Source organism: Berghia stephanieae, chromosome 5 (assembly GCF_034508935.2).
Source record: "Berghia stephanieae isolate SIO BIC M18660-M18661 chromosome 5, UCSD_Bste_1.3, whole genome shotgun sequence".
Lineage (NCBI taxonomy): Eukaryota > Metazoa > Mollusca > Gastropoda > Nudibranchia > Aeolidiidae > Berghia > Berghia stephanieae.
In genome coordinates, this window is record NC_088364.1 from 20,910,069 (window position 1) to 20,923,828 (window position 13,760).

The 13,760-nt window shown below is 38.3% G+C and overlaps 1 protein-coding gene across 4 annotated transcripts in view; it reads left to right on the forward strand.

Moving 5' to 3' along the window:
• LOC144972573 (protein FAM13A-like) overlaps positions 1–13,760 on the forward strand; it is a 75,546-nt gene that overhangs the window by 44,994 nt on the left and 16,792 nt on the right. For all 4 annotated transcript variants that reach the window (XM_078913941.1, XM_078913940.1, XM_078913938.1 and 1 more), the window contains 11 exons: positions 154–283; positions 6,063–6,218; positions 6,662–6,849; positions 7,314–7,364; positions 8,371–8,453; positions 9,262–9,316; positions 10,050–10,143; positions 11,077–11,102; positions 11,462–11,504; positions 11,804–12,365; positions 12,709–12,841. In XM_078913941.1, coding sequence (XP_078770067.1) covers positions 154–283; positions 6,063–6,218; positions 6,662–6,849; positions 7,314–7,364; positions 8,371–8,453; positions 9,262–9,316; positions 10,050–10,143; positions 11,077–11,102; positions 11,462–11,504; positions 11,804–12,365; positions 12,709–12,841 — 1,521 coding nt within the window. The remainder of the gene's footprint in view (positions 1–153; positions 284–6,062; positions 6,219–6,661; positions 6,850–7,313; positions 7,365–8,370; positions 8,454–9,261; positions 9,317–10,049; positions 10,144–11,076; positions 11,103–11,461; positions 11,505–11,803; positions 12,366–12,708; positions 12,842–13,760) is intronic.

Here is a 13,760-nt window from a genome sequence, read left to right on the forward strand (position 1 = left end):
TGTTTATATGTTTTCTTTGTCAAGGAGGATTATGATGTTTTTGACATTTTAAGATTATGAAATTTAAAGAAATGAAAAAAAAAACAAAAAAACAACCCAAAAGTTGGTCCATTAGTAATTTTCAGGACTTTTTTTTTCTTTTTGGTAAATCAGGTACAAGGTGACTTCAGGGTTGGAAGGCATGAAGGACATGGACACTAGCAAGGATGTCATGCAACTTTTTATCTCACACTACAACTTTCTATTTAGTGAAGATGGAGAGCCCAGTCCCAAAGAATTCTGGGTAACTCACACATTTACCATCTAAATATGAATAGATACTAAACCTAGTTCATTGACTTTGGGGTTCGGTGAATTGGGATGAGATATTTTCCACCTGGCCATAAACAGCTGTGCATATGTAAATACATAATATTATTGTACTTGTGGTTGCAGCTGTTCATTCCAGTTTTTAGTAACTTGAAATCGACAGCAACAGATGCTAGTTTCTCTTTGGATGGATTGCTAATCTTTTGTAAAATATGTCCTGTCAGTACTAAATCAGACACATCCATCCATTTACTGACGAGTAACAAGGATGAATGATGAGGGGAGGAGGCTTGCAGAGTATAAACAGTTCAAATTGTCTCAGGGATGGATTGCTTTTATAGTGAAAACATGTTTAAGTATACTAACGAGCAGCATCACTTTATGAAAATTGAATGAATCATGTCTCAGTCACATTTCAGACATTTACAAATTTCACCCCAAAATCAACTTCAAATTTTGTACAAATTATCCCTAGAAAACTTTGACAAAGTTTTTAAAATGATCATTAAGGGTGTGTCTTTTTTACGAAACCCGCCGAAACCCGCCGAAACCCGCCGAAACCCGCCGAAACCCGATGAAACCCGACGAATCCCGACAAAGTTATGGGAAGTAGGTGGCTGTGGGGAGTGAACCTAGAACTCAGGGAAGTGTACACCATTGGGGAGTGAACCTGGGACTGGGTTTCGGCGGGTTTCGTAAAAAAGAACCAGTGCTTTTTTACGAAACCCGCCGAAACCCGCCGAAACCGGCGAAACCCGACAATATACAGCAAAGTTATGGGAAGTAGACAACTGTGGGGAGTGAACCCGAGACTCAGGGAAGTGTACACCAGTCGGGAGTGAACCTGAGACTAAGTTTATCGGCCGGTTTCGGCGGGTTTCGTAAAAAAGAATTAGTGCTTTATTACGAAACCCGCCGAAACCCGCCGAAACCCGACAATATCCGGCAAAGTTATGGGAGTTTGGCAACAGTGGGGGGTGATCCTGGGAGTCAGGGAATTGCACACCAGTGGGGAGTTAACCTGGGACTGTGTAAAAAGGATATCAGTGGGAAATAAACCTGGGACTAAAGGGACATGGATACCATTGAAAGTTGAAGCCGGATATGGGAATTGAGTACCAGAGGAGAATGAACCTGACACTATAGAAGGTGGGCGCCAGTGGGGAGTGAACCTGGGATTCAGGGAATTGCACACCAGTGGGGACTTAACCTGGGACTGTGTAAAAAGGATATCAGTGGGAAATAAACCTGGGACTAAAGGGAGATGGATACCATTGAAAGTTGAAGCCGGATATGGGAGTTGAGTACCAGAGGAGAATGAACCCGACACTATAGGAGATGGGCGCCAGTGTGGAGTGAACCTGGGACTCAGGGAAGTGCACACCAATTGGGAGTTAACCTTGGACTGTGGGAGATGGATAACTGTGGGTATCCGAGCCGAACTATAGGAGTTGAGTGCCAGAGGAGAATGAACCTGACACTATAGAAGGTGGGCGCCAGTGGGGAGTGAACCTGGGATTCAGGGAATTGCACACCAGTGGGGATTTAACCTGGGAATATGTAAAAAGGATATCAGTGGAAAATAAACCTGGTACTAAAGGGAGATGGATACCATTAAAATTTGAAGCTTGGTATGAGAGTTTGGTACCAGAGGAGAATGAACCTGACACTAAAGGAGGTGGGCGCCAGTGGGGAGTGAACCTGGGACTATGTAAAAAGGATATGAGTGGGAAATAAACCTGGGACTAAAGGGAGATGAATACCATTGAAAGTTGAAGCCGGATATGAGAGCTTGGTACCAGAGGAGAATGAACCTGACAAAAAAGGGTGTGGGCGCCAGTGGGGAGTGAACCTGGGACTATGTAAACAGGATATCAGTGGGAAATAAACCTGGGACTAAAGGGAGATGAATACCATTGAAAGTTGAAGCCGGATATGAGAGTTTGGTACCAGAGGAGAATGAACCTGACACTATAGGAGGTGGGCGCCAGTGGGGAGTGAACCTGGGACTATGTAAAAAGGATATCAGTGGGAAATAAACCTGGGACTAAAGGGAGATGAATACCATTGAAAGTTGAAGCCGGATATGAGAGTTTGGTACCAGAGGAGAATGAACCTGACACTATAGGAGGTGGGCGCCAGTGGGGAGTGAACCTGGGACTATGTAAAAAGGATATCAGTGGGAAATAAACCTGGGACTAAAGGGAGATGAATACCATTGAAAGTTGAAGCCGGATATGAGAGTTTGGTACCAGAGGAGAATGAACCTGACACTATAGGAGGTGGGCGCCAGTGGGGAGTGAACCTGGGACTATGTAAAAAGGATATGAGTGGGAAATAAACACTGGGACTAAAGGGAGATGAATACCATTGAAAGTTGAAGCCGGATATGAGAGTTTGGTACCAGAGGAGAATGAACCTGACACTATAGGAGGTGGGCGCCAGTGGGGAGTGAACCTGGGACTATGTAAAAAGGATATCAGTAGGAAATAAATCTGGGACTAAAGGGAGGTGGATACCATTGGGAGTTAAAGCCGGATTTGGTAGTTGGGTACCAGAGGAGAGAGAAACCTGACACTATAGGAGGTGGGCGCCAGTGGGGAGTGAACCTGGGACTATGTAAAAAGGATATGAGTGGGAAATAAACCTGGGACTAAAGGGAGATGAATACCATTGAAAGTTGAAGCCGGATATGAGAGTTTGGTACCAGAGGAGAATGAACCTGACACTATAGGAGGTGGGCGCCAGTGGGGAGTGAACCTGGGACTATGTAAAAGGATATCAGTGGGAAATAAACCTGGGACTAAAGGGAGATGAATACCATTGAAAGTTGAAGCCGGATATGAGAGTTTGGTACCAGAGGAGAATGAACCTGACACTATAGGAGGTGGGCGCCAGTGGGGAGTGAACCTGGGACTATGTAAACAGGATATCAGTGGGAAATAAACCTCGGACTAAAGGGAGATGGATACCATTGAAAGTTGAAGCCGGATATGAAAGCTTGGTACCAGAGGAGAATGAACCTGACACAAAAGGGGTGGGCGCCAGTGGGGAGTGAACCTGGGACTCAGGGAATTGCACACCAGTGGGGAGTTAACCTGGGAATATGTATAAAGGATATCAGTAGGAAATAAATCTGGGACTAAAGGGAGATGGATACCATTGGGAGTTGAAGCCGGATTTATTTCCCACGGATATTCTTTTTTAGATATTCACAGGTTAACTCCCCACTGGTGTGCAATTCCCTGACTCCCAGGTTCACTCCCACTGGCGCCCACCTTTTATAGTGTCAGGTTTATTCTCCTCTGGTAGCCAACTCCTATAGTTCGGCTCGGATACCCACAGTTATCCATCTCCCACAGTCCCAGGTTAACTCCAAATTGGTGTGCACTTCCCTGAGTCCCAGGTTCACTCCACACTGGCGCCCATCTCCTATAGTGTCAGGTTCATTCTCCTCTGGTACTCAACTCCCATATCCGGCTTCAACTTTCAATGGTATCCTTCTCCCTTTAGTCCCAGGTTTATTTCCCACTGATATCCTTTTTACATAGTCCCAGGTTCACTCCCCACTGGCGCCCACCTCCTATAGTGTCAGGTTCATTCTCCTCTGGTACCAAACTCTCATATCCGGCTTCAACTTTCAATGGTATTCATCTCCCTTTAGTCCCAGGTTTATTTCCCACTCATATCCTTTTTACATAGTCCCAGGTTCACTCCCCACTGGCGCCCACCTCCTTTAGTGTCAGGTTCATTCTCCTCTGGTACCAAACTCTCATACCAAGCTTCAAATTTTAATGGTATCCATCTCCCTTTAGTACCAGGTTTATTTTCCACTGATATCCTTTTTACATATTCCCAGGTTAAATCCCCACTGGTGTGCAATTCCCTGACTCCCAGGTTCACTCCCCACTGGCGCCCACCTTTTATAGTGTCAGGTTTATTCTCCTCTGGTAGCCAACTCCTATAGTTCGGCTCGGATACCCACAGTTATCCATCTCCCACAGTCCCAGGTTAACTCCAAATTGGTGTGCACTTCCCTGAGTCCCAGGTTCACTCCACACTGGCGCCCATCTCCTATAGTGTCAGGTTCATTCTCCTCTGGTACTCAACTCCCATATCCGGCTTCAACTTTCAATGGTATCCTTCTCCCTTTAGTCCCAGGTTTATTTCCCACTCATATCCTTTTTACATAGTCCCAGGTTCACTCCCCACTGGCGCCCACCTCCTATAGTGTCAGGTTCATTCTCCTCTGGTACCAAACTCTCATATCCAGCTTCAACTTTCAATGGTATTCATCTCCCTTTAGTCCCAGGTTTATTTCCCACTGATATCCTTTTTACATAGTCCCAGGTTCACTCCCCACTGGCGCCCACCTCCTATAGTGTCAGGTTCATTCTCCTCTGGTACCAAACTCTCATATCCGGCTTCAACTTTCAATGGTATTCATCTCCCTTTAGCCCCAGGTTTATTTCCCACTCATATCCTTTTTACATAGTCCCAGGTTCACTCCCCACTGGCGCCCACCTCCTTTAGTGTCAGGTTCATTCTCCTCTGGTACCAAACTCTCATACCAAGCTTCAAATTTTAATGGTATCCATCTCCCTTTAGTACCAGGTTTATTTTCCACTGATATCCTTTTTACATATTCCCAGGTTAAATCCCCACTGGTGTGCAATTCCCTGAATCCCAGGTTCACTCCCACTGGCGCCCACCTTCTATAGTGTCAGGTTCATTCTCCTCTGGCACCCAACTCCTATAGTTCGGCTCGGATACCCACAGTTATCCATCTCCCACAGTCCAAGGTTAACTCCCAATTGGTGTGCAATTCCCTGAATCCCAGGTTCACTCCCCACTGGCGCCCACCTTCTATAGTGTCAGGTTCATTCTCCTCTGGTACTCAACTCCCATATCCGGCTTCAACTTTCAATGGTATCCATCTCCCTTTAGTCCCAGGTTTATTTCCCACTGATATCCTTTTTACACAATCCCAGGTTAACTCCCACTGGTGTGCAATTCCCTGAATCCCAGGTTCACTCCCCACTGGCGCCCACCTTCTATAGTGTCAGGTTCATTCTCCTCTGGTACTCAATTCCCATATCCGGCTTCAACTTTCAATGGTATCCATGTCCCTTTAGTCCCAGGTTTATTTCCCACTGATATCCTTTTTACACAGTCCCAGGTTAACTCCCCACTGGTGTGCAATTCCCTGACTCCCAGGATCACCCCCCACTGTTGCCAAACTCCCATAACTTTGCCGGATATTGTCGGGTTTCGGCGGGTTTCGGCGGGTTTCGTAATAAAGCACTAATTCTTTTTTACGAAACCCGCCGAAACCGGCCGATAAACTTAGTCTCAGGTTCACTCCCGACTGGTGTACACTTCCCTGAGTCTCGGGTTCACTCCCCACAGTTGTCTACTTCCCATAACTTTGCTGTATATTGTCGGGTTTCGCCGGGTTTCGGCGGGTTTCGGCGGGTTTCGTAAAAAAGCACTGGTTCTTTTTTACGAAACCCGCCGAAACCCAGTCCCAGGTTCACTCCCAATGGTGTACACTTCCCTGAGTTCTAGGTTCACTCCCCACAGCCACCTACTTCCCATAACGTTGTCGGGATTCGTCGGGTTTCATCGGGTTTCGGCGGGTTTCGGCGGGTTTCGGCGGGTTTCGTAAAAAAGACACACCGATCATTAATGAAAAAGTAATATTTGTCAAGAAAATTCATAAATCAATTTGTATTCAAAATATTTTTTGACAGGACAAGAGTCAAGACAAGAAGAAAACACCCCCCAGTCGTCCCCCACCACCTAAAATCACTACAGTGTCTCCAGCACCGTCTTCAGATTCCGTCACATCTTCCACCACTGTCTCCCCCACACACAATGACCACAGGCCTGTGCCTTCTCCACGGAAGGTAGTCATATGCAAGACACATGATTAGTTTGATAATTAGAATTTCTATTTGTAAAAAAGACAAAAGTTATAAGAGTGTGTAACTGATCTGTGAAGAATTGATAGTTGACGATTTGATCAAATGCATACTAGATCTGCCAGTCAAATCAATCACATTCTAATAACACACAAATGTATAGGTAATCTTAACAGTCTGTTTATATTATGGTAGAGATGACATGTTTTTAAAATTTAGAAAAAGCTGTTTGCATCTCTTTGTTCACTTTGTGGCATTTCAATTTAGCTTGGGGTTATCTCAATTTTTTTTTCAAACAGATCCAAACGATTTTTCCCCTTTAAGAGGAGTAAAGAATTTTTTTTAAAAATATTATTTGTATTTGAATAAATATTTCATTTTTACAGCTTGTCTCATTGGCATTTATTTTTTGTTATCATTTATAATAGATTAAAAATGTAGTTGAAAGTCATCCATCCATTACCTCATCGTCCTCTTCTAAGAGTGTTGAGGAGGCAGAGGAGGAGGAAACCAAACTTTTCTTGCCCCTCCACTCCCACATTGATTCGGTGCCTTTGTTTAGTCCCAGAGATGAGGTGGAGCACAGCCGATCTCACTCTCCATTTGCTTTGGAGAGGTATGTGATAACTTTGTTTTTATTTTCCTTCCAATCCTTTAAATTATTTTGGTGTTAGATTGGACAAAATTGTTTTAATTGTCAGCAGATTTTTTGGTGAATTTATTGAAAAAGATACTTTTCACTCTTCACCTATTTTTTATAATCAGTTTTTTGTATTCAGTATTATCTACTATTGTCATTCTCATTATATTATTCTTGAATATGTAATGTTACAAGATTTTAAAGACATTATTCATAATATCCATACCTTTGAACAACCAATGTAGATTTACAATTAAAGTAAGTCTAAAACTAAGAAGTTTTTCAGCTGATGATTACCAGCCCCTGTTAACAGGTGCTCTCCAAGTTTTATTTATTTATCAGGTTTTTTGTTTTTTTTTGTTTGTTTGGTTGGTTGGTCGAGATTTATGTATATGAAAGAGGTCACTATCCTTCTTTCCCTTTTTTTCTCTTTAAATCAGTGATACTCACAGCATTATTGACTCACCAATGGTCACTGCCAGAACTTCGGAGTAAGTAATGATAAAATCTTGTTTTGTTGTCATCAGTGTATTTGTATTTTTTAAAGAGCAGTTTTTTCTTATCGAAATTTTCAGCCAGCTTATTGAGTATGGATTTAAACAAGAGCATGATTCTACAAGTATATAGAATATAATTTAGAAAAGAGAATACTAGTTAATAAAGGCATGCCTGGTGATCAAAAGTAAGTTGTATTGGGATTCCCCCCCCCCCCCTCCTTCAGACACACACACACACACACTCACACACACACACTCACACACACACACACACACACACACACACACACACACACACACACAAACAATAAAAAAAAAGAATATCCGAAAGATACAACTGTATTAGCTCTAATAGGTTTGTTTTTGTGCCCACAAAACATAGCACTAATTGTCTGACTCGGAAATATGAATGTTGCAATGTTTTGATAACATATTAATTAACTTGTTAGAAATACAAAATAGCTCTTACTGCTATATTTAAGGATATGGATTTATTTTCCCCTCCCTTTTTCTTTTTTCATCATTTATTTATTCTCAATTGTAATTGTTTCATTTGTGAAAAATGAATAGTGACTTTTTAAAATCTACAATTGAAATGAAAGTTATAAACGATACTTACTTGAGTTTTTATATCGCGCAATATCAACTAAACATGCTCAAAACGCTTTACAAAGGGTCCCTGACCAACAGCAATGTGTAATGCGTTGAATGAGACATGACGTCTGTTGGGTGATATTATAATTGTTTTCAACAGAGACAGCGCTGTTAACGGCCGGGTACTCATTTTACACCTGAGTAAGGTGAGAGAATGTAAGTAAAGCACCTTTTCCAAGGACTCAACTATGTGCTGAGTGAGGTTCAAACACAGGACCTTCTGATCCGAAAACAAGTGTAGTACCACAAGACCACATAACTGCTTGCAATAGTGGTGAGATTTGTGAGGTTAAATATAAGAGTATTTAATTTTATTACTTTAAAAAAAAACCCAACTTTCTTTCAGATTTGTTGAGAAGACGATAGTTGAGACAATATCGGAACACATCTTTGGTGTGTTTGATGTCAACCAAAATTCAGAGTGTCAATGTGAGTATAGATTAAGATCTGAACAAGTGTGTATGAATGAAAGGTGCCAGACAAAGCTAGAAAGAAAAATACAATTAAAAAACCATCCCAAAAATTCAGTCGACCTCGACTGGGGTTCGAACCTCAGTCCTTCTGGTTACCGGTCAGAAGTCTGAATTAATTAATTTGAATATAGATTACTTACCCTTGAGTACCAATATCAATTCACCTTTTGAGAAATTAGATGGACCCAACTATGTGCTTTCTTTTTAATAATTCTAGTATTTTAATATTTTTACCAGCACTGATCTGACTTAGAAATTTTGCAAATGCTTGAATCTCTCAAAAGTAAGGGAAACAATTTCTACATAATGAAATGAAATTTCCGCATTTGTCAGTCACTTTTTTACTTCATAGTTTTATCTATTTGTCATAAGAATTGATGCATGAGATAATTTAAAAATTTAATCTTTCATCTTGGAAGTGATTTATTAATAGGAAAGTAAAGTTGTGATGTCACACCTTCTACTTTTCTGGTTCCTAAACCTTTGGAAGTGTGTATGCAACCAGTCCTTTCGGAAGACAAATAATAAACAGGTTACATATTGAACTATACGGTGGCATAACTATTTTTGTAACAGGATGTACAGGCAAATTTTAAGAATTATGGGGCATAATATTTATTGACAACCAGCATATATTTAGTCTAGAAAAGAAGATGCCACCACTCTGAAACCAGAAGATCATTTACAAATGGTAACTACTTAATTATATCTCAATGACTAGAGAAAGTTTAGTTGTATATACCTTTTTTTTAAAAATTTGACAGCTCCCAAGTCTCCTCCTTGGTTGTCACATAATGACACTGGTAGCAGTCGTGAAGGGTGAGTATAAAACATAATCTTAAGAAAGTTAGCATAATAAGCTGGTCTTGTATGTAGATTCATCAACCGTTTGTTTACCTTCAAAGGGTTTTTAAATGGTTAGACTTATTTTTTTGTTGCAGTGTAGTTAACCCAACCTGCATGATGCAATTAATGTAAAAGAGTTTGGGGAGAGGGTGGGAAGGCAGGATGGTGGGGGTTATGATGATGATGTGGGGAAAAGGAAAAGGTAATAAAATGAGTGAATGGATACCTTTTCCTCGGTCTGTGCTAAATACTGTTTATCGACTGTAACACATTGGCTGCTCTTGACAGTTAAACTGTGAAATCTAGTGAAATAGTTGTTGAATGTCCCATGACAGGTGCAACTTTGAATAAACCTTGTATCATTGACATGGATAAAAGTATACATGCTGTATTTTTTTCCTTTCAAGCGTCAATTGATGAAAAGGTTGTCATTGAAAGAATGTAAATGTTTATGAAGCTAATTGAAATAAATTGGCATGAATGTATGTCATATGCTATATATAAAGCATATAAAAAATTTACCTTCCAGACAAAACCGTTGCACACCACCACCCATTTGGCAACAATAATATGATGAATCATTACATTTGATATTGCAATCCTGTTGAAGTATGCTATTAGATGTTAAAGAAAAACTTGTGCTGTTCATTCCATAAATCTTAATGGGATAATATCTAGTAATCATTTTTTTTTTTTTATGTACTAGGACCCCTGTAGACACACCTGTCATCAAACCAAGGACAAGTCTGGCAAATAGAAGCAAACCAGCTCCATTATCAACATCATCAACTTCATCTCGAGTATGTAGCTTGTAAAATCTTCTTGTTGTCAATATATCAACTCTCGGTTATGTTCTTCAGGAACAAATTAAAATTTTTACAATACATTATTGTATCAGAAGACTTATTTAATCCTTGTGGAGACTTCATAATGCATGAATCTGTCCCATTATTAGGAAATACAGCCGTACCAAAAATAAAATCTTTTATATTTGAGGAGGCCATTATATTATGATATTTGTGATCCATTCCTTTATCTTGTAGATCTCCACTATTCAAATTTATTTCTAGTTGAAGACTGGAAAAGTAAAAATAAGTGATAGCATGATAGCCTTATTTCATTAAACAAACAAACAAAAAACAAAAAAAAACAAAAAATATATATATATATATAAATATTAATTACCATTCTCCATCATAGTCTTTTTTTCTCTTTTTCCAAAATTTACTTTTTACCTTGATCAGTTATGTTCCAAAAATGTGTGTGCTGAATGAAATCAGTATATTTTTATTATTCTTTGCCTATGTGTATGTGGAGAAGTTTTCTGTATGCAGGTTTGAGTGTACGGAATATGTATGTACACGTTTTAGTGTGTATGATAGTTTATATAGTCTGAGTGGTTGTTAAGCGTAATAGAGCACTTGTCAGCGGAATAATAAGCTCTATATAAGTATATTATTATTATTATTATTATTATTATTATTATTATTATTATTATTATTATTTTTATTATTATTATTATTATTATTATTATTATTGTTATTATTATTATTATTATTATTATTATTGTTATTACTATATTTTATTATTATATTATTATATTATTATTATTATCATCATCATCAACATCATCATCATCATCATCATCATCATCATCATCATCATCATTCATCATTATTATTATTATTATTATTATTATTATTATTTTTTTTTTTTTTTCTATTTTTCCACAGGAAAATATCTATGACAACGACTCGCTGTAAGTATCAATGTAGTTGACATTCACTATGTAGTGATTTTAAAGTTAGTTGCAGCAACAGCAGAAGTGATGAAAATAATGAAAATAGTAATTTTTATCTTATTTTGCATAAATTTGCCATGTAACTGTTTTCAGCTCATTTGGAATCAGTTTTGAGAATGTTACTGTTTTGTTTTTTTCAAGAATACTTATGATTTTCGTCATCATCATCATCATCATTATTATTATTATTATTATTATTATTATTATTATTATTATTATTATTATATTATTATTATTATTATTATTATTATTATTATTATTATTATTATTATTGTAATAAATGGAATTCTCACACTATTTTTTTTCTTTTAATCCAGACATGATTTTGATGAACTTCAGTCTTCCAGTCTTCTTACAGGGGTAAGGTGCTTCAATCGGCTGGTCAGAGTTACAAAGAGCTTAAGTTTTCAATTTTTTCATGGGGTTTATTGATTTTTCAAAGTATGTTTCACTTCTTTCTTGTTTTCTTTGAGTATGACCTATGCCTTTCTTGACAATTTTCTTGATCAAACTCTCTCAATGAACATCAAAATTTATTACTTATAATTTTAAAAAATAAAATGAAATGGTATGTATAAAATATCAGATCCATTCATCTGCTGAAGTTTTATTCTTCTCCTGATTTTGAAAATAAATATTTTCCCTCTTCCTGTGTACAGGTAAAGAAACACCAAGGTCCTCCTCGTCGTTCCCCTAGTCTCAAGCATCGACATAGTTGGGAAGGTTCCAGTGTTGACTCTCCATCTCCCCAATACTACAACAACAATGATTCAAATATTTTTTTCCAGGATATTCCAACCTCTTCTTTCGCTTTCAGAGAGGCTGATGATAGGAGAAATGGAAACTCATTGGACACTGTTGATGGGCAGAGTGAAATTAGAAAAAAGAAAAGAGAAGAAGAGATGGACGTCGATGTTGATAATAAGAATGTCTTAGTAATTCATGATGTTGGAGAGGATGGCAGAGAAAATAAAGACGTGGATCTTTATATTGTAGAGAAGAAAGTTGAGTCCCGAAGATCATATGCAGATGTTGTCAATGGGTGGACGACACCAAATGAGAATGAAAATAACTCTGGTTCACCTCATAGGCTTAAAGCTGGATCACCAACATTTGGAGACGTAGACTCACCAAAAGGTGAAAGTTCACCCACAACAGCCTTGACCTTATTGATTCCTCCATTAGATCTGACAACCTTACATCAGCAGGTGGATGGAGGAGGTTAGTGTTGCTTACATCAAGGACAAATCTTCATTATGCTTTAATTAGGAAAGTCCATATTATGTCATTTTTATCTTTTTCCATAACAGCATATGCCAAGGTTAGGAATAAGGAGTTTCTATTACTCTATCAGTCCATCCTTTACTGTCACTCCTATTCCCCCTTTTACTTGTCAAATAGTGGATAGAAAGATACTTTAATATGTGTATTATAATTAATTCAGAATTTTTAGTTTTTTAGATATTTGATGTCTCAAACCATTTACTAAAAATAGCATAATTGGAGGTTTCTCATTAAAGATTTTGTTTTTCTATTATTGATCAATTTATTTTTTATTTTCTAGATGCGAGACCTGTCTCAAATGAGCAAGTGTCCTCTACTACTTGGATCAATAAGGCTGATTATCTCACCTCACCCGGGGACCACAACACTCCTGTGGTCTCTCCAAGGTCCAGCAAAATGAAAAAAAGGAATGGGTGAGTGGAAACAACTTTACATTGATGCTTTTATAAGTAGTAATCCTTAGGTGTCAACAATGAATATGACACAGTCATTTTTCTGTTGAAGTCAATCGGCCCAAATTACAACTCCCAGTTTTTATGTAACGGAGGAAGGGACAACTGGGCTAAAAAAAATTCAATGAGATGTGTATGATACAGTATTAGACACAACAAATAAAAATGCACGAAAAATGCAGAATCCAGTTGAATATTATATATAATATATAATTTTGGTAATGTTTTTTTTTCTTTCAAATACTATTACTAATTTTTCTGGTGCTGTATATGGACGTTATCTATGATCTCATCTGACACAAATACCAACTTTTATTATTTCATTTTCAAAATGCTGCCCAATAAGAACCTACGTTTGAAAGTGTATCTGTTTTTATCTCTTACTTGTTTTATATGAAAACTATTTTGCTGCTCTTCTCCGATTTGCAACTTCTCATTCATGTACCGTGTATTCAGATATATGTTTCACTTTGTGTGCTGTGTGCTGTGAAATTGATACTATTGGTTTTGGGCTGTATCCTATTGCATCGAAAAGTAACAGGAAATGATGACGTTTCATTAAATAAAAGACCATAATTATACTAACATTCCAAAAATTTTGATAGAAAAATATACTGATAAGAGGGGAAAAGAAAAAAAATTCCTCTCATGATATGTTCTGGTTGTTGTGTGATGATAACATGATGAGAGAAAATGAATGTTGTCTTAAATGTTGAAAGATGCATATCCATTTCATCCCTTTTGTTCCCAAATTTGATCACAACGGTTCTCTATGTCACTATGAGACACTCTTCTCCAAATCCCCCCCCCCCCCCCCCCTCATCCCCCAAAACCATATCTACCATTTTCTTTTCAACATCATTTACCTCTTCTTTTTATG